Source organism: Sminthopsis crassicaudata, chromosome 1 (assembly GCF_048593235.1).
Source record: "Sminthopsis crassicaudata isolate SCR6 chromosome 1, ASM4859323v1, whole genome shotgun sequence".
Taxonomy (NCBI): domain Eukaryota; kingdom Metazoa; phylum Chordata; class Mammalia; order Dasyuromorphia; family Dasyuridae; genus Sminthopsis; species Sminthopsis crassicaudata.
The window spans coordinates 198,380,317-198,399,547 of NC_133617.1; the positions used below are offsets into that span (position 1 = coordinate 198,380,317).

Consider the following 19,231-nt stretch of genomic DNA (forward strand, 5'->3'; position numbering starts at 1 on the left):
CTTCCCCGAAATGAAGCAAAAGGAAGTTTTCCCAGCCTGAAAACAAGCTGGCAGAAGCCAGGGGGATGGAGAGCTGACAGCCCTGAGTGACACACCTCGCCCACTGCGCTGCCCTGCCAGCCTGGTCCACAAAGAAGTGGCCCCCACAACTGCCCACCCCCACCCCCAGCAACAAACACGGCAAAGTGAAATGAGGCGCCCGGCCACCTCGAACCCTAAAAATGCATGAAAACCTGTTCCTCTCCCACCCCCAGGATAAAGCCCCCAAACTTCCCCGTGAGCGCCCCCCCAAAAAAACCCTCAAAGCCCAAGGTGGCCCCATACCTATCGCTAAAGAAGAGAAGGAGAAGAAGGAGAAGCGCTGGGTTTATTTAACCCCTCCCCTCCTTTGCCCTTGCTGCTCCCTATGGTGCTGGCTGGAGTTGGTGGCTGCTTGGATGCAATGAGAGAGTGCGGTAAAGTGAGCGAGGAGAGAGGGGGGAAGGAGAGGGGACCCGGAGGGGGAGGAGGGGAAAGGAGGGGTGTTACCTGCCGAGCGCCGGGGTGCTTGCTGCTTTCTCCTCGGCATGCTGTTGAGGCTGCCACCAACGCCGCCGCCGCCGCCGCCGCCGCCGCCGCTGCCGCTGGAGAGTTTCCGCAGGACGTCTCCAATCCCACTCTTTTCATGCAGAAGAAACAAAACACATACACATAGGGAGGAAAACGTGGGGGGAGGGGGGACGGGGGGAGAGGAATATAAAGCTGAAAGAAGAGTGTGTATGGGGGGGGGGGAATGCAACTCCTAGTTGTGCTCAGCAGCAGGAGCAGGAGGAGGAGGAGGAGGAGGAGGAGGAGGAGGAGGAGGAGGTGGAGGAGGAGGAGGAGGAGGAAGAGGAGGGGGGGAAAACAAAAGTTTGGTGGTTTGGCCGGGTGGTATTTTCTTCTGTTTGGCTGGTGTCTCCCCCCCGGTCAGCTCCCTGCGGTACGGAGCGGGGTGCGGAGGGGGGCCGTGGAGGTGGGGTGGGGGGGAGGCACACCGCACGCTGCTGCCTGTTTCCGCCGCCGCCACCACTCCAAAAACTTGCTTAGGAAATGTTTTCATTTACAGAGGTTTCTTCTCGCCCTCCTCATAAGTTCCTATTTATATTAAAAAAAAAAAAAAAAAAAAAAAAATCCAGAAGCAGCCTTCGTCTTGTGTCTCTCGCCGGCGGAGAAGCGAAGGTACACAGTTGATAATTTTCAGACAGGAACAATCATCATCATCAGCAACAACAACAGTAATAGTAATTTAAAAAAAAAAAAAAAAAAAAAAAAGCAGCGCGCACAGATCAGTTCGAACCGCAGCATAAATCCATCCTTTTTCCTTCTTTTTCTTCCTCTCCTGCCTTAACCACTTCTTCTTGGTAGAGCTTGAGAAAACAGCCGCGACGAGACGGTAAATTCAGGCACTCCCCCCCAAGCCTTTCTCCAAGATCAAAGAGTCTCCCAGCGCAACTTTCTCTCCCTCTGCCCTCCGCGTCTCCCCCTCTCTCGGTTGAGGGGTGGTGGGTTTGTGTTTTTTATTGCGCGGATAATAGCTTTTTCATCGTGCAACACTGAGGTCGATGCAGTCTCTCCTTTTCCTCCCAGCACTTAGTCTAAGAGCAAGAAAGCAAATAATAAGGAGTAAAGCCCCCATACATACATACATACATACACCGGATGGGAAATGTCAGGCACTGCTCCACCTTCCAAACAGTCACAGATCAAACAGTGTCACCACCACCGGAACACTACTTTCTGCTTTGCTCTGCCACCCCCCACCCCGGTTTTTTCTCTCCAAGATCGCAGCTTCTTCGGATATTAAATATAATGAAAACATATTTTTATCATGTTTTTGGTCGATCTTGATCTTCAACAGAAAAAAAAAAAAAAAACCACACATAACACAAAAAGCACACCCCCCCTTTCAAAAAACACACAAAAAAAACCACCAACCGGGAAAGTGTGTGCAAAAGGGGGGGAGGGGGGCGAAGAGAAGACATTCACTAGGTGGGAGAGATGAACATGAACTGTTTTCCCCCCCTTTAAACTCCTGGGAGAGAAAGAGATCCACTCTCCCTCTCTTCTCTTTTCAGTGAAATATAACACACATTCAGATCCCAGAGCTTTCAGACAGTCTCAACTGATAGACAGACACATCGAGCTGCTTTTCCTGCTTCAGTTTTTACTCCTCCTCCTCTTGCCAACGTCATCCTGACAATTACAAATAGGTCTCACACAAACCATACCTGTCAATCTTTTTAATTGCTTTGTTTTCTTTTTTTTTCCTAGGGCTAAACAATATGACAGAAAAAGAAGTCTTAATACAGCATAATATAAAAGATTTCACTTGTAAGGCAGGCATTTGAGGGTTTTGTCATTATAATCCACTTGCTAATATACTGTGTAAGACCCCTGAATTCTAAGTCATTTTAGGCAGAGATCTACTTTCTACTGGTTTGAAAAAGCATGTTTTAGCTTTCTGGTTGTCTTTTCTCTCAGACAAACACACACGGTTTCCTATATATGAAATAGTATACCCCTTTCACATTTGTTGTGATTACTTAGGTTTGAGGGTTAGAGATTTGGGGGTGTGCTGATAAATTCTGTTTCATACACTGCAAAAAATGGACATTTTCCTAGTTATTTTAAATATGCATAATTTTACATCATAAACCTTCTTCATCACAGAAGACTGTGAAAATACTTAATTTGGCTCCTCTATGAAATTGATTTTTTGGTCAATAGCATGCAATTAAGAAGTGAATTGACACATAGTCCTGGAGATCATTCTGAGTTATAAAATGAACCCTTCATACATCATTGCAACATCTCCAATTCAATTAACTCCCTCGGCATCACCACCTAAAAGTTCAACATGTTTATGTACTCTGGGAGTTTGGCCCACTAAGCTTCCAACATGTGCTTTTTCTCCCAGAGGCAAATCGTGCAGAAGCTACTCAGAACACTAATGGGCAAAAAAGAAATCTAGGCCAAAATAAATAAAGTAACTCAGTTAAAGATACTTTCATGGGACATGTGGAAAGGTGGGAATGGATATTCAGTGGACTAGAAAGCTGTAAAACCTGGAAGAAGTTGGGAAGAAGTGCAAGGGAAGACAGATGATGCACCCTCCACCCCAAAATAATCATCATTACCAGAACATTCCGCAGGGACCTTCTTTTCTTTTTGGAAAGAAGTTAAGAACATAGTGAATAGGGCGGTAACCGTTCCCTAAACTAGGATGCTTTCACTCTTCCCAAGATCACCGCTCTGCTGGTGGTTGCTAAGTGGCTCTGGGTTGATTCGTACCACCTTGCAAGGAAGTGAACATTTCGCACGGGAAGGGGAGGCGCCTGTGACAGCAGCCCCGGCTCTTCAGCAGCTCCTAATAACAACATTAGATTAGCTGCAACTTCTCCACTCTAGGTTTATTGATCTTATAACATTTTTGTTTTCTCTCTTTTCTTTCAGAGGAGTGCAATCCGTCTTTTTTTTTTTTTTTTTTAAATTTCTGAGACAGTACAGAGGTGTAGGGATATCTGGAGCGTTTATTGGAAGGGTGAGAAGCGAGAATCCCTTGGCGTGCAGATTTCAAAACAAAACAAATCAGAAACATTAAAGGAGAAGTGGAACTGGAAGGAGACGGGAGGGAGTTGCAGGAATTGGGGGTGGGGGAGAGCACATTTTTTTCTCCCGTTGGCTGAGCGATAGTAGAGCCCCCCGGCTGCACCGTTTCGATGGTCTGGGCTTGCAGGGATTTGTGTGGAGTAGGGCGGCTGTGTGGCGTGGCGTGGCTGGGATTTTAGGTTCTCACAAATGCGTGTGCTTGCACACGCAGGCACCGCAGCGACCAAAGAGAGGTTTTACAAGGCTTGACTTTGGGGGGGAGGGGAAGGGGATTATTTTAGCTTTTTTTTCTTCTTGCCGGGGTCCGGGACAAGCGAGCTGAACTTGGTCATTTCAAGTTCCATGCTGTATGTTCGAGGAGGGGGAGCGGGAGTCCTCTGTGGTTTTTGAGTTGTGTTGCCGGCCTTTGCACAAGAAGGACGCCAACAGGCTGCGGGCGGCTTCATTGCGCAGGCTGTATTTACATACACAGATCTCTTAAGGCGAAGCGGGAGAGAGATCGCGGACCCTCTTCTCTCTCTGGAGGAGTTTGGGTAGAGAAGGGGGGGTAGGGTGTGTAATAGAAAGTAGGGGAGGGGGTTTGAGTCGAAGTGGGGGAGGAGAGCGAAGGGTTGTGGAGGAGGGGCAGACCTGCCTCTGCTTAAAGAAAAAAAAAAAAGAAAGAAAGAAAACAGCTTCTTCTGCGTTGTGCTAGATCCGGGCTCGGAGAGTGTGAGTGCGTGCGTGTGTGTTTGTGTACGGGAAAGGGGGAGGGGACTCGGGCAAAGGTTGTATAGGTGAGAAGGAAAGACTGGAGGTCGCAGGCTGGGGGGCGATGAGGGCGGCTGCTGCTGCTGCTGCTGCTCCTGCTGCTGCTGCTGCTGCGGCGGCGGCGGCGGCGGCTGCGCCTGCTGCAATTGTAAAGAGCCGGGCTTCTCCGTGGCCGGGGTGCTGGGACTCCGTACTGCCGCCGCCGCGCCGCCGCCCGATCTGCCACGCCAACCCCCGGCTGCCAGCCACCTCCTCCTGTGCCCGGCCTATAGTGGACATGTCCTACGCACGCCACTTTCTGGATTTCCAGGGCTCCTCCATCCCCAAGAGCATGCAGAAGCTGGTGGTGACCCAGCTGAGCCCCAACTTCAGAGAAGCGGTGACCCCTTCTTCGGGATTGCCCGGTGCCCCTCCCCGGGGACGGAGACCTCCTCGTCAGGAACAGGTGAGCTCGAACCGGGGTTTTCCCCCCAGGCGCTTTACCCCGACCCCCAGGAGATCTCGCCTACTCCCAGATGCCCCTACCCTAGTTTTCTCCCGACTTCTGGTCTTTAGCAAAACATGTTATGGCCCCTGCTTGGTTTTTATTATTATTGTTGTTTGTTTATTTTTGGTTACTTCCTCTCTCTCTAAATTTCCCAAACTTAAGAAAAAAAACAAAAACAACCCTGCCTTCCAGTCTCCGTCTCTTCCTTCCCCTCCCCCCAGGTATCTCGACCTCTCTCCATCTCAATTTCTGTGTGTCTGTCTCTCTCTGTGTCTCCCGGTTTCACTCTCTTCTCCCCACCTCTCAGTAAGTCTCTCTTAGACCCAGTCTGACTTACTATGATCCTATAAAGTTGTACCAGCCGCCATCTGGCGAATGTTAATTTAATTTTATTGTTGTTGTGAATATCTGCTGCCAGAATGTCCTGATACTTTCGGGGCTGTTTTAATTTGGGATTCCCCTCCCCTCCCCCACCCTTTTCCTTACCCCTCCCCTCTCCACCCCCAAAATAAAACAAACGCGACCCAGAAGGGGAAGCTCCCCGCCCGTCCCACCGCACACACACTCACCCATGTGTACACACACCATTATTTGACTTATAATCTTTAGGAATGAGAAGGAGCAACACGGAAATAAAGCGACGGTTTTATGTAAAGTATACAGGAGGAGGCAGAGAAAGCAGGATGTCTCTTCCTTGTCCATCCCAGGTTTGTGGCAGCTTTGCTGCGGTGTCTGTATCGTGAGTGTGTGCTGTGCATCTGCCTATGCTGTGTGCTTTTTATCAATGTTTGGTTATTGTCTATATCTGTCATAAAATCCACGCATTCCGGGCATTGGTTCTGATGCAGCCACCCCGTATCTGTTGTGTCTTCATCATCTGCAGGATGTAAGGTCGAATTAGGGGTTTTTTCCTGTTTTGTTTTGTTTTTCCCTTTCTGAATACACTGGGCATAACTGCATTTGTTGTGTGCACGTGCTTTACATTTGTCTGCACATCCTTTGGGAAGTGTCTGTGTTACCCACTTGGTGTGTCTATCTTTTCTAACCCCGTGCCCTTCTTCCTCACCCTCCCCAATGTTTTCTCCACCTCACTAACCTTTAGCAAGTAGGAAATCAACAGGAGGGGTCTCCCAAACAGTCAGTGCCATCCTGCCCCTGTCATTCACGTCGGTCTCGATCACTGTCATGACTCTGGTCCTCATTCCCATAAGCTATAAGGAAGCCTCTTCCCACTGTGTTACCTCAATCTATCCAGCTGCAACACTTTTGTAGAATATTTAGTGCTGATGAAGCATCTCAAGTCTGGGAAATGCAGCTTGAATTGTGAAGGGGGATTTTGCATATTTTTAATGAAATGGTTTCTAGGGATGAGAGGGTTAAACGGAGATTTTAATGTGCTTTAAATATTCTGTTGCAAATGCTGTGTCTGATTTCGAGATTGCTTCATACACAACTAAGATTTTGAGAATACTGTGTGGTTTTACTTAAAGTGACTTTCTAATCTCTCCATTTTATAAATAGTATCAGACTTTAAAACAGTTCCGGATGATTTAAGAAGTCATAGAATGATAGATATACCGTTAGAGGAGTGGGAGCGGTAAAACTTATGGAAATCCTGCTGGGAATGCTTTGGTTGATTCAGAGTCCGGAAGGGTGGAGGCGAATGCTTTGGGTTGGCTGAGAGACTTATTGGGGTGTCTGATTGTTCTAGAATTTTCTCCATAATTATCAAGTTTGCAACATTGAAATTGGAATAGTAATAAATGAATCTATTTCATTGTGAAGTGAAATTTCCAGACTTCAGCTTTTTAAAGGGAGGGGCTGAACTAGGGATAGAATACATTTTTCCCAATTTTAAGAAAAATGGTTTTGTGCTTGAACTTAGAGTATATTGTATACAAATTATCTTTAATATACACATATGCATATATACACATATACACTTATAATTAGGAGAAAAGCAGAGATGAGAACCAGGCTTAAAGTGGAAACTAAATTGACCTGTAAAACTTTTAAACCGATATAAAGGTTCACGCTGTCTAGTTTCGTCTTCTACAGAGAGAGGGACTAGTAATGGCTGAAAGCGCCAACCTCCAAAGACTGGATACAGTATCATTTTTTAATTAAGGTAGGGGAATGAAAATGAGGGAAAACGCTGAGAAGTTAGACGTATAGATTACCAAGGACTGTGTCTCTCAGATGAGAAAAGCATTCACCACCACCCTATACCTAAGAATTTTAACAGGTTACTTGTGTATTTTTTCCTTGTCAGACCCCTCCCCTCTTCTGTCTCCCTCTTCCCCCTAGGGGCTTCTCAGCCATTACCCAATGGTGCCTGTCTAGTAGATTGAGGGAACAGTTCTGCCGAATGAGGGTTAGGTAGGATTATTCCAAAGATTTAAGTAACTTAGTATTCCAGATATCAGTTTATTGGAATGTAAATCACAAATTTGGGGGTAACTAGCTTGGTTTAAATGCCTTTCAATTATTCTCTCAAATACAGAATATCTTATTAATATACATATTTGGTTTTAAAAAATAAAATAAAATTGTTACAATAGACTTTTTCCTCGGGAGCTGACATAGTAAGAGAAAGGGGCCAATTCATTCCACATACATACATACATACATACATACATACATACATACATACATACACATTCCCCCCCTTTCCTTCTCTGTAGCTGTCTCTTCGGAAAACCTCATCCCTCCCCAAAGGGTAAGAAAAATCCTTCAATTAATTTAATCTTGCAATCCAGTTTCAGTGAAGATGGCATTCTATAGAATTTTTCAAAATGTAATTTTAATAATTTATTGGCAGTTTGTTCACTTTCATTGTAATCCACCTCCTGAACAATGTTAATTGGATTGGAATTTTATGCAAACAGCCCTCATTTTTATTATAAAATATTCTTCGAAATTGATGATTTAACACATAAACCTCTCTCCCCTTTTTATAAATACACAAGATGTTTTGCTTTTTTTTTTCTTTTCTTTCCAACTTTTTTTTTTTTGAGGAAGTGAGCCATTTGCTATTTTATTTCATATGACCTGAAAACCAGCTAAAATCTTCATTCAAAGAGAAATGCTTTTAAACTAGAAATCGATTTAAGACAATAAACTTTGTCATTTCAGGAGAATGAGAAGAGGGTATAAAAAATCCTTAAGGTATATATTTATACCATAAAAGTCATTTTTCAATTTTCACCTCTTGTGGTGAAAATTCCCATTACCCTCCCTTTTCTATATCAATATTTAAAGAAAAGCCTACCACCCAACAGTTTGCCATAAATGCTGTCCTTGAGCTTTATGTAAAAACAGTTTGTTTCGTTTCAAAAATATTTTTAAACGATTTCCTCACTGAAGTTTCAGATGATTGATCAGAAAATTTATTAAAATTTTAAGAAGGTGGCGAGATTTAGTTTTGTTGATCACAGTAAGGAAAAATTAATCGGGTAGCAATTTATAAAATAATCTATGGATGAGTTTGTTTTGTCTGTATTTAGGACTTTTGCTCAGGATTTCAGTCTTGAGTTGTTTTTTTTTGTTGTTGTTGTTGTTGTTTTCTAATAGAGTAGTTTCCCCCCTCCCCTTTACAGGATCGCCCTGTTTTCACAATAAACTAGACGAAGGGGTTCAACACTTTTTAGTATAAATAAACCGAGTGACTCAAGAAGAGTGTATAATTATTTGGGAAAAGCCAGCACCCAAAAAACCCCCTCAAAACAAAAAAACCTGTGCGCTTTTTTTTCTCCATAGTGTTTTTAAATTTCAATTAAAAAAAAAAAAAAAAAAAAAAAAGCCGATTCGATGAAATTGTTAGGCTCACTCATTAAAATGAACACATTTTACTTTGGAAAGGAGTTGTGGAAATAGAGCTAGTAGCAAATTATTGCAGTCCCCTTGCAGAATTTCTTTATCTCAGTTTTCTCGCTGTCTTTTCCAATCCCGTTTCCCCCCAACTTCAGTCTTTTCATCTCTTTCTTGACGCTCTTGAACTTGATTCTAGTTTTTAAGTGAAGGTGGCTGGTGGGCTAAGAGAATCCCTCTCAGTTACTCTGAAATGGATAGGTAAGGGAGGGAGGGCTCTCTGTGGACAATATAAGCTGCTGAGTTTGATCATCTGAATGTGGGGAGGGGAAAACCAAAGAGGGGAGGGTGAACCCTCACTGGAGGATGTCTGGGGTGGACTTCTGGGCGGATTGGAAAATACGGGGATTGGATAATAAGAGGGTTGGTAGCCCACTGGCCCCAAAGAATCTTTTCTTCACACGGAGGAAGCAGCTTTAAAAGATTGGACTGTGGTGGGGGAGGAGGGCGGGAAGAGGAGCCGCAAAACCAAAAATTAAAGTCAAAAGACTGGCAGAGAGAGTTTGCCTCCCTCCTCACTCCTTTCACCCCATTCTCCTTTTGGGCTTCACTGAAAACTTATGAGCTGCTAGTCTCATGTGGTTTTGCAAACCGGCTTAAAAAAAATTGGCTTAGGCTGCCTGACCTGAATCTTGCCTCAACATCACCCCAGCACGTGCTCTCTATTTCTTACAGTCCCCCCACCTTTCCCTCTCCTTATTCTATTTCTCCCTCAGATAAGGCGCAGAAAAGATGCAAGACGTGACTCACTGGAATCAGGGCTGGTCAGGGAAGGCGGCTGGTTGGAGGGGCTAGAGAGTGGAATGGAGTTGAAAGTCTCCGTACCCTGAAGGATTCTCACCTCACCCTCCGCCTAACACCAGCATCCTTAACTGCCTGCCCATCCCCTTCTTTTTCCTGCAGCCCCTGCTCAGCATGACACCTCACTCATTAGAGCCCCTCTTAAGTATTTTATTCTTTGTTTTAAAAGCTTGTGGTAGTTTATGGGGCTGGGGGTGTAATAGGAAAAGTTGACAAGTCACTGAAGACAGAAAGTGGTAAGGTAGAAAACAAAAATCAGGCGCTCCTCAAGCCCTGATTCTGCCACTGAAATCTCTGCATTTATCATTTCTTCTTGGGACCACCTAGGGATCAGGCTTTAGCAAGGCCACCCCCCCCAAACAAGAAGAGTTAGGGTAGTGACAAAGTGCTGGTGTATGGAAGTGAAATTAAATATGTGTGTTATTATTCTGGTATTGTTAATATTATAATTGTTTGGGGGGTGTTTTTATTTTTCAAAAAGGGAATCGTAGACCTCCTCAATTACTGGGTTCTAACATACAGACTTCTAGATACTTTAGGAACATCTTAGAGCCTCCATTTTGCCTTTCCCATCTCCAGGTCATTGACTTACTTTTATGCATCTTCATAGCATTATTTTTCTTTTGTATTTCTCCTTTTACTTTTGCCTTTGAATAGAACAATAGGGATATGGGGGGGGGGGACTGTTACAGAGATTTTTAAAATTTATTTTTTATTTATTTTCTCTTTTTCATCTTCCATACAGATGTACCCAAATACTTAAAAAGCAAAATTGTTGTCCAGTTGAGAGAATCTATGGGTGTGGTATTGTACCAGGTTAGAGCAAAGGGTATCTGGCCCCTTAACAGCAAAATCACTACCATCCAGTTTAGGGCTATGAAGAAGTAGGGGAGAATATTATGTGGGCCAGCATTAGAATAAGGTTTTAGGGTACTGAACTAGTATTGGCATGGGAAGGGTTAATTTTGAGAAACTAGGCAAAGGGGGAAAAACACCAGGTACAACAGTAGTAACCCTCTCCTTCCCACCAAAAAAAAAAAAAAAAAAAAAATCCTCTTCCCTTACTCTATTGCTATAAGCCTTTCCTTGAAGCTGTCTTTGCATCCTAAAGCAGAGATACCAATCAACCCTGCAACTTGGCTATCATCAGACAAGGCCTGAAAAGCCATGGTCTTTTTTTAGAAGTCAGTCTTTCCTTTTTTTCTTTCTCTCTTTTTTTGGGGAGAGATAGGATAGGACAGAGAGTACATTAGGTGAGAATGGACCCTGAAAATTGTGTAAATTTAAGGACAAGATGGCAGATGTTTTTCTTCTCTAAAAATAGAATGTAGTTATCTTGAGCCAAATTAGAAAAGGGGGGAAAAAAATCATCATTTTAACCACTTTCTATTCTTCTACATCAGATGTAGGAAATGCAGTATCAGGTTAAGACGACCTTATATGTGTTCTGCTGACTTCCGAAATCATCCTAACAGAAACAAATAATTTTATGAGATCTTTATATTATTATATAAGTGAATGTTAATGTTTATATCTATATATCCAATATGGAAACACATAGCATTTTTAAGTACAGGGTTTATTGGCTTTATTTGAATATTACTTGTCCCCCTTGCCCTGAACAGTTTAGCTTATTGTGACAATTAGAAATGAATCCTTTGGAAATGACATACTTACACAGATTTCTGCATGCCACCAGACACTGTAATCTTTTCATTTTACTACAAGTGGAAATGGTATTTTTAAGGCTTTTCAGTAACATGCCTGAGCTGTCTCCTGACATTTTCTAATTCCGGTTATCTCATTCTTTTTTTCCTTATGTATCAAAATATTTTTGTTATGAGCTCTACTAAGATGAAAAATTTGTATAAAAATAAAGCCCCTCCAATTAAATTAAATCCTGATACCAAAATGAAAGTAATCATCTTATTTTAATCATGTTATATCTATGCCTCTTATTGGGGAAAAAGAAGAATATATATGTGTATATATAAAGAAAGAGAACTGACATTCCTTTTCATCTGGAAAAGATTAAAAAACACTAAGTATTCAACATTTCAAATGTTTATGAGGTTATTTTGATTTAATTAATCAAATTGTTTATTTTTTATGCTGGAATTTAAGAAATCAAAAAGAAAATTTGCTTTAACCACTCCCAATAGTTTTTTAAAGCTTCTCCACAGTAACATGCTACAGCCAATGACCTTGCACATCACATCAATCCTGAATAATATCCTTGTCATTAATATTATTTGAAGTATTAATTTGTTGCCAAAATCAATACAAGTCTACTTCTTTATATATGTTTTATCCCATAGTGTTGCCTTTATGTCTTTGGTAAGAGGTCTATTAATTTCCAACCCATATCCACATAGGAAATTTCTATGTTGTATAAAGCTTTGGAAGACTTAGAGGCTTGGTTTTTTTTTTTTTTTTCCTTTGTAAAAAAAAAATTGGCATGCTGGGGGAAAATAACTTCTTGAATTTTAAAATTATGTGGAACAATTTCTAGGCTGATGAAACCATAAAGTATGCCAAATGCTTGATTGAAAATCACTGTTGTACTAATGTGTGTTTAATTTCCTTTTCAGTTTTAACAGCAGGACTGAGTTGTTGGGTGGGGGGGAAGGTGTTTGTTTGGGAGACTCTTTCCCCAAATCCATCTGAATATATATTGTGATTACCCCTTCTTTAATAGATTAAATCAGAAAAAAAAATTCTACATGATAGCTAAAATTCTTAAGGAAGAAAATATCTTAACCTATTTTTGTTTTCTTCTAGATTTGTTGGCGTTAATGCATCTGACATAAACTACTCAGCTGGTCGGTATAGCACTTCCGTTAAGATCCCATTTGATGCAGGTTTTGAAGGTATCGGAGAGGTAGTAGCCTTAGGCCTTACTGCTAGTGCCAAATTCACGATTGGCCAAGCTGTGGCTTACATGACACCTGGTTCTTTTGCTGAGTATACAGTTGTGCCCGCCAAAATTGCAATACCAGTGCCCTCTGTGAAACCTGAGTACCTTACCTTGCTTATAAGTGGTACTACCGCATACATCAGTCTGAAGGAGTTTGGAGAATTGTCTGAAGGGAAGAAAGTTTTGGTGACGGCCGCAGCTGGAGGGACTGGACAGTTTGCCGTGCAGCTTGCAAAGAAGGCAAAATGCCATGTAATTGGAACCTGCTCCTCTGCTGAAAAGTCTGGTTTTCTGAAATCTCTCGGCTGTGACCTTCCCATCAACTATAAGACTGAGAATGTTGGGGCTGTCCTTAAAAGAGAGTACCCAGAAGGTGTGGATGTAGTGTATGAATCTGTTGGTGGGGAGATGTTTGACTTGGCTGTCAACACCTTAGCTATCAAAGGGCGCTTGATAATTATTGGGTTTATCTCTGGCTACCAAAATCTTACTGGCCTTTCGCCTGTTAAAGCAGGGAGTTTGCCAGGCAAACTGCTGAAGAAATCCGCCAGTGTCCACGGTTTCTTCTTGAACCATTACTTTTCTGAGTACCAAAAGGCCATGGACCACTTGCTCAAGATGTATGAAAGTCAAAAACTGGTTTGTGAGGTGGACCTTGGAGACTCGTCTCCAGAGGGCAAGTTTACTGGCTTGGAGTCTGTATTCCGTGCTGTAGATTACATGTACATGAGAAAAAACACTGGAAAAATTGTAGTTGAATTACCTCACTCTGTCAACAGTAAGCTGTAAAAACAGAACAATGATATAAATCAAAAGAGAAAGAAAATGGGCACTTTATGCCCCAGAATTACTAAAAACAATTTATTTTAGTTGGTAATGGATAGAATTTTTTTTTCAAAAAAAGCAATAAGGTGTTAATGAACAGGTTTCTCTCTTTTTTTCCTCACTTAAAGGAGGAGTTTAAATAAAATGTGTCATTTCAGTAGCTGAAAATATTAAGTGCCTTGACTCTTTAGCTTACAAACTTAAAATCTCAACCAGTTTGATTTCAATTTCATCAAGGAATCTTAATAATTCCTGATGCACAGTCTGATCTAATCAGTCTTTCTTCAGCTTTATGAGATTTAAAAAAATTAATTTTGAAAACACATTGTTTTGCCTTTTATTTTTCTAAGGTGCCATTTAACATTCATGCTAAAAAAATAAAAGTATTTTGGTCATAGTAAAAACTGTTCTACACTTGAAAGTCACTAATATTGGAGAAAAGGGAAATTCTTAGCATTGTAGAAATTGATAAATAAAAATTGATTCAAATATAAATTTGGAGATTCTCAAAAAAAGAGAAACTGATTATCTTGGTAATGCATACATGTAACCACAAATGTCCTTCTGAAGTGTAGCATGGTATTATTTACACTTAACCTGGAGATATTTGGAAGAGGAAACTTTGCTTTTAAAAAAGTTTTGAAAATTTGTTGTAAAGAATACATTCTATAAAATTACAAGAAAATAAAAATATTATAAAATTTTGTATCCACAGGAGGAAAATATGTTGTATGTACGGCAAGTGTTTAAATAATGATAAAATACAGAAAATACAAGGGAAAAAATATATATACATATATCCATATGTATTTATAAAAGCAATCAGTAGCAAGAGTTTTTTGTTCTTGGGCCTAAGTATATTAAAGAGTTATGTACATAGTAGGAAGTTAAATGATCAAAAATAATTTAAGAGCAAACTTTACTATGGGGGAAGGGATTAAATCATAATACTGTCAATAATAGAAATGCATAAAGCTGAGGTTAGTAACTGATACTGTCAGTTCCGGTAGCTCCAAATGCCATTTTTTGATGTTGGTAAGAAAGAATGGATCCTTCAACTCACCACAGCACTTAACTGCAGCCACCTACCTCTTATGGCAAGTAACAATGGATGTGATATCAGAAGCTGGTTATATACTTGCATCTCTTCTAAATCACATATGTCTGAGCTCATGGACTTGCCTTTAACCTTCAGTACACTAATGAACTTGCTTCTAATTTAATTGTTGTGCTGGAATTTCACAATGCCTTTGCAGAGTGAGGTAGATCTTTACCAGGTCATCATAATTTTTAAAAAGTATTTTAGTCAAGTGTAACTGTCATATCACATGCAGTATAATTAAAGTTGCCCAGAGAAAAGTTTTTAGCCATATTTGAAAATATTATTTTCTTTCCTTCAATCTGAGAAGGAAAGAAATTCTCCTGCTGAATGGCTGTTAGTATCTATTTTACAAGATTTACTCATTTTCAGGTACCTAATGTAGCTGCTAGCATGCATGCACAACAATACAATTTATATGGTAAATGGAACCAAATAATGGCTTCACTGAATGTTATGGCTGCACTGAAGGGAAATGTCACGGTAAATAGCTGCCAAATTATGGATCACGCCGAAGTGTCACAACTGCACTAAAGACAAATAGCACTAGAGGCTATTGCCACTGTGACGCTTTTGAGTTATGAAGAAGAGGAGCAGCCTCATGTGAGGCTCTTTGTGTGCTCATTATAGCAAAGGGTTACTGGTGCAATGTACAAGAAAACCCCATCCAATGTGGAGGTTGGTTATTAATCTGTCCCTTTCAGATCTAACAGCTGTAGCAAAACGGAGAGAGTCTCTGCTTTCTTTGCGTTTAGACACACAAACAAAGGGGGGAAAAAGCAGGTTTTATGAATGTAAATGTGTACAGGAAATGACTGGTGATGGAAAAATGTTGTAATAAAATAATCTAATCAAAGAATATTATTAAATTTAACATAGCATGTGTCTGAAAGGTTTAGTTGCTTCTTATGCAGATAGATGTGTGAATATAAGCAATAATGCACTTTCTCCCTTTGTAAAGACTTGAGTAGTAAGGACATTACCAACTAAATTGCTTCTTCTAAACTGAAGTGAGTCCCGGTTTCTTTCATTTTAATGGGCGGGTAATAAAGATGAAAGACTAACATTTTAACTGATGGATCCCTTAAGCTACAGAATAGAAATTTATTATGTTTCGAGGGGATGTGCTAAATTCAGCTCTGTAAGGAGAAGAAGAAAAAGCCAAATACTCAGGTTTAAAATAAAATATAAACTGAAACTCTTGTAGTGCCCCACCCTATCCCACCCCCACCTCCCACACTTAAGAGTGGGAAACTCTAGTGCATGCTGTTTTCATTTATTCTTTGAAAACAAGCATGAAGGATTTCACCCATTCAGATAATACCAAAAATGTGTTTAAACTTTTTTTTCTTTTGAAAAATGATTTGTAAATTGAGGGTCACAGTTCAGCATTAGTTTCTCTCTTCTGGAATCGTGGTTCAAACCCAGTCTCTAATGTTAAGTGAAATGAGTTTGATGGTCTAAACACCTTCCTTACTGGACTATATTACAACATATCACAAAAAGTACCATGCATAATTCAATGCAATTGTCAGTCTTTGTTTTAGAGAAGGGAGTAGGGATGAACAATCATGGTGGATAAATTATTTCTCAATTCTCAGTGTGGCCTCCTCTTCACGTCAGCCTTAAGGTCATTGGCAGGGCAGCCTGGGGGGAGCTCTCCACTCATACACTTGCTATGTGGAGAAATGAAGGCTTTTCAACAATTAATTACAATTAGGCTGCTGCTTCTGAAAATGAAACCCGACTTCTTGGGCATTTTTTTTTCCCTGCAAAAATACCAACTAAACAAATGTCATTGGGCCCTTTTATTATTACTGCCTTATTTAAGTTCAGTCTATTTCAGCAGGAAAACCAAATAATGCATATTACACTGAAGAAAAAAAATTTTAAAGACTCAGAAGTTTCGCAACATAGCTGATATAAAATGTTGCTTCTATTTCATCAGAATAAGATTTCTATAGAACTAGAGGAGGAGTCTTTAAATGGTAGCTAGTGTATCCAGCCTCTGTCTTGTACACAGGGCAATGGCAAGTAGCTGCTTTTTATTTTTTAAAAAAATTATGCATTATGTATTCAGGAACATTCTAGCTAATGAGTATGTAATGTCCCGAATACAACACAGAACTCTTTTTTGTGTTCACAACCACAAGATGCTGGAAACTTGACAAATGATATCATTTAAGACAGATGCCTGCCTTAGGGACCTGTTTGGGGGCTTCCTGTTCTGGCTTTTATTTGAGTAACATTTGTAAATGCCACCGGATCTGTACCTATATAGTGTTTTAACCCCTTCACATAGTTACCAATTAACATGAATTTGATAGGTTGGTGGTTTCCATTAAAAGGTAAAGAGAGAGTGAATGGTATTGATAGAGATTTTCCTTGTCAAAAGTTAATTCAATGTATATGTGGTGAATACCATTAATTGGAGTTACAGATCAAGACCAACCAAAATAAATAAAAGAAACTTTCAGAACAAAACACAATAAGGGAGAGTAAGTATTACCAGATTTGCATGATGATACTTTCCCAAAGAGAAGCTTCATAAGTGTCACCCAGGTTCAAAATAGGTCTCCTATGTGGAGGAATTTTGTACATTTCTCTACCTTATAATTTTATTTGATGAAATTAATTCATGTTTTAAAATGATCTTTCTGTATTTGTTGGTATATTTTATTTGATACACATTTTTCTTTCTATCTGTTAGATTTTCAGTTAACTAGAAAACCTTGGCAAACAGGACCAAATTTGGAGATGTTTTCTAGGAAGGAAAATTCTTACCCGTGAACACAAGAAACAATTTATAGAGTATTGTTTTAACTTACAGCCATATTTTTAAAAACCTTTAAATTCTACTTGCCTTTCACTAAGCATTTAGCATCATGACTGCCAATCATTAAAAGCAATATTCAATATGAGAATTTTATTGCATTTATATAGACAATGTATGGAAAAAGAGCAAAAAACCAATTTATTGAACATAAAATGGTAATGGACTGAAAAGAAACATCAATCCATGTAATTTTTTTACAACAGTTTATTTTCAAAGCAAAGGAAATAGAATGCCAACATATATATATATATATAATCTAGGACTGATATGCAGTTCTTTTAACTAGATTTGAATAAACGATGAGATTTTACTAACATGACCAAAAGTAGACTTAAGTAGATGTCATCTCAGAAACAAAACTTTACTGCAAGATAAATAAAATTGTCTTTTGTATTTTTTTAGATCTAGATTTTAAAAGTACACCCCTAGGGGAAATATCAGACTCATGAAATTTTTCATGAATTCTCCAAGCTGTAAAGTACAACTTGAAGAACAGTTTGGAGATACTAATATATACTTCATATGTTCTGGGAGGCAGAAAGCCAGAAACTGAAATTTCCAACTGCCCCCAAAAGTAAAAGTTTCCCTGGAAAGGCACTATGTTACAGTATTTTTCTGCCAACATGAAATTAAAATAATAATTAAAACAAACCCTGCAGACTACTAGTACTATCCAATTAAAAAAAAAAGCATTCATGCCTAGAGTTCAAACATAGATTCATGAAAGCATATAGCAGGATAATGGAGCAGGTAGAGCTTTTTGGTCCCCACCAGATAAGGAGCTGGATTGCTGAACAGTTCCTTTGGTCAGTGGAAAATATTCAAAGTGTTTTTGTTCTATTTTGCCTTGTTGGTGCTGAGTAGGAAATGACAAGAAATGAGCTTGCATGATCCCTGCCGAAGTGAGAGGGGTCTGTAAATAACTGTTTCTTGGTCAAGTTAAAAAAAAAAACTAGAACATTTGGATGAAAGGTCACATCGATTTTTATCTAATCCAGAAGTTTCAAATTCATTGACCATAAAACTCCCAAGTGCTGAAGAATCAAATTAAAATGTAATTGGGAAATATCATACAAAGTGAATAAAAATACAATACCATGTAAATAATGTTAATTTATGATTTTATGAGCCATCATTCAAGGCAGCTAGGTAGCTCAATAGATAGAGTGCCAAACTTGGGATGAGAAAGATTCCTTTTCTTGAGTTCAAATCTGACCTCAGACACCAGCTGGGTGACCCTGGTCAAATCATCTTACCCTGTTTGCCTCAATTTTCTCATTTGTAAAATGAGTTGGAGAAGAAAATGGCAAACTGTTCTAAAATTTTTGCCAAGTAAACTCATATTGGAGTCACAAAGAATGGGACATGACTTAACAAGAAGTCATGCAGCCAGTGACCATCTATTTTTTTTTTTTGAGTTTGCTATCACTGAAATACAACCTTTACTAGGTTGCTTTACTAGGGACAAAAAATCTGTATTAGAGGCACATTACATGGAAAGAGCACTGGCTCTTGAATAAGAGGATTTGGGGTTCTGACACTACCCATATGACTTGGGGCGACTATACACACACACACACACACACACACACACACACACACACACACACACACACACCTTCAAGTTCCTCATATAAAACCTTCAAGTTCCTCATCTGCAAAACGAGCAAGGAAGGTTGGTAGAAGCCCTCTGATGCCCCTTTTGGCTCTAGATCTATGATTCTTTGAACCCAAGGGTCATAACAAATTAGCAACAGAGCCATGATTAGCACCTAGTTCTGTTTACTAACTCAGCCTGGTGCTCTTTTCAATAAGCTAAATCAAAGTTGTCAAACATACTGCCTAAGGACTGCATGTGGCCCACATGTGTAGAAAGAGAATAGAATTAAATTGGGAAATATTTCACAAAATAAAATTACAACTGAATATAGATAATATTAAGATATAGTTTTCTATGTCACTCTGCCACCTGCAGGGATCCTTGTGTTTGGTTTACTGTGCTTTTCAACTTTCATT

The 19,231-nt window shown here is 40.0% G+C and overlaps 2 protein-coding genes across 5 annotated transcripts in view; one reads left to right on the forward strand and one right to left on the reverse strand.

The window, feature by feature from the left end:
* TSHZ1 (teashirt zinc finger homeobox 1) overlaps positions 1-3,265 on the reverse strand; it is an 86,348-nt gene extending 83,083 nt beyond the window's left edge. The window contains exons 1-2 of one of the 4 annotated variants that reach the window (XM_074273774.1): positions 3,159-3,265; positions 529-1,616 (exon numbers count right to left, since the gene is read on the reverse strand). In XM_074273774.1, the coding sequence (XP_074129875.1) occupies positions 529-568 (40 nt within the window). In that variant the 5' untranslated portion in view covers positions 569-1,616; positions 3,159-3,265. Of the gene's footprint in view, positions 1-528; positions 2,217-3,158 lie in introns of those variants that run through there. The other 3 variants (XM_074273766.1, XM_074273757.1, XM_074273747.1) reach the window with 3 other exon arrangements.
* Positions 3,266-3,316: 51 nt separating this feature from the next.
* On the forward strand, positions 3,317-15,389 carry PTGR3 (prostaglandin reductase 3). The gene is given in 3 exon segments (XM_074273783.1): positions 3,317-4,765; positions 4,767-4,825; positions 12,320-15,389. Coding segments are annotated over 3 exon segments (1,305 nt in total). The 5' UTR covers positions 3,317-4,444; the 3' UTR covers positions 13,245-15,389.
* The last annotated feature ends 3,842 nt before the right edge of the window (positions 15,390-19,231 follow it).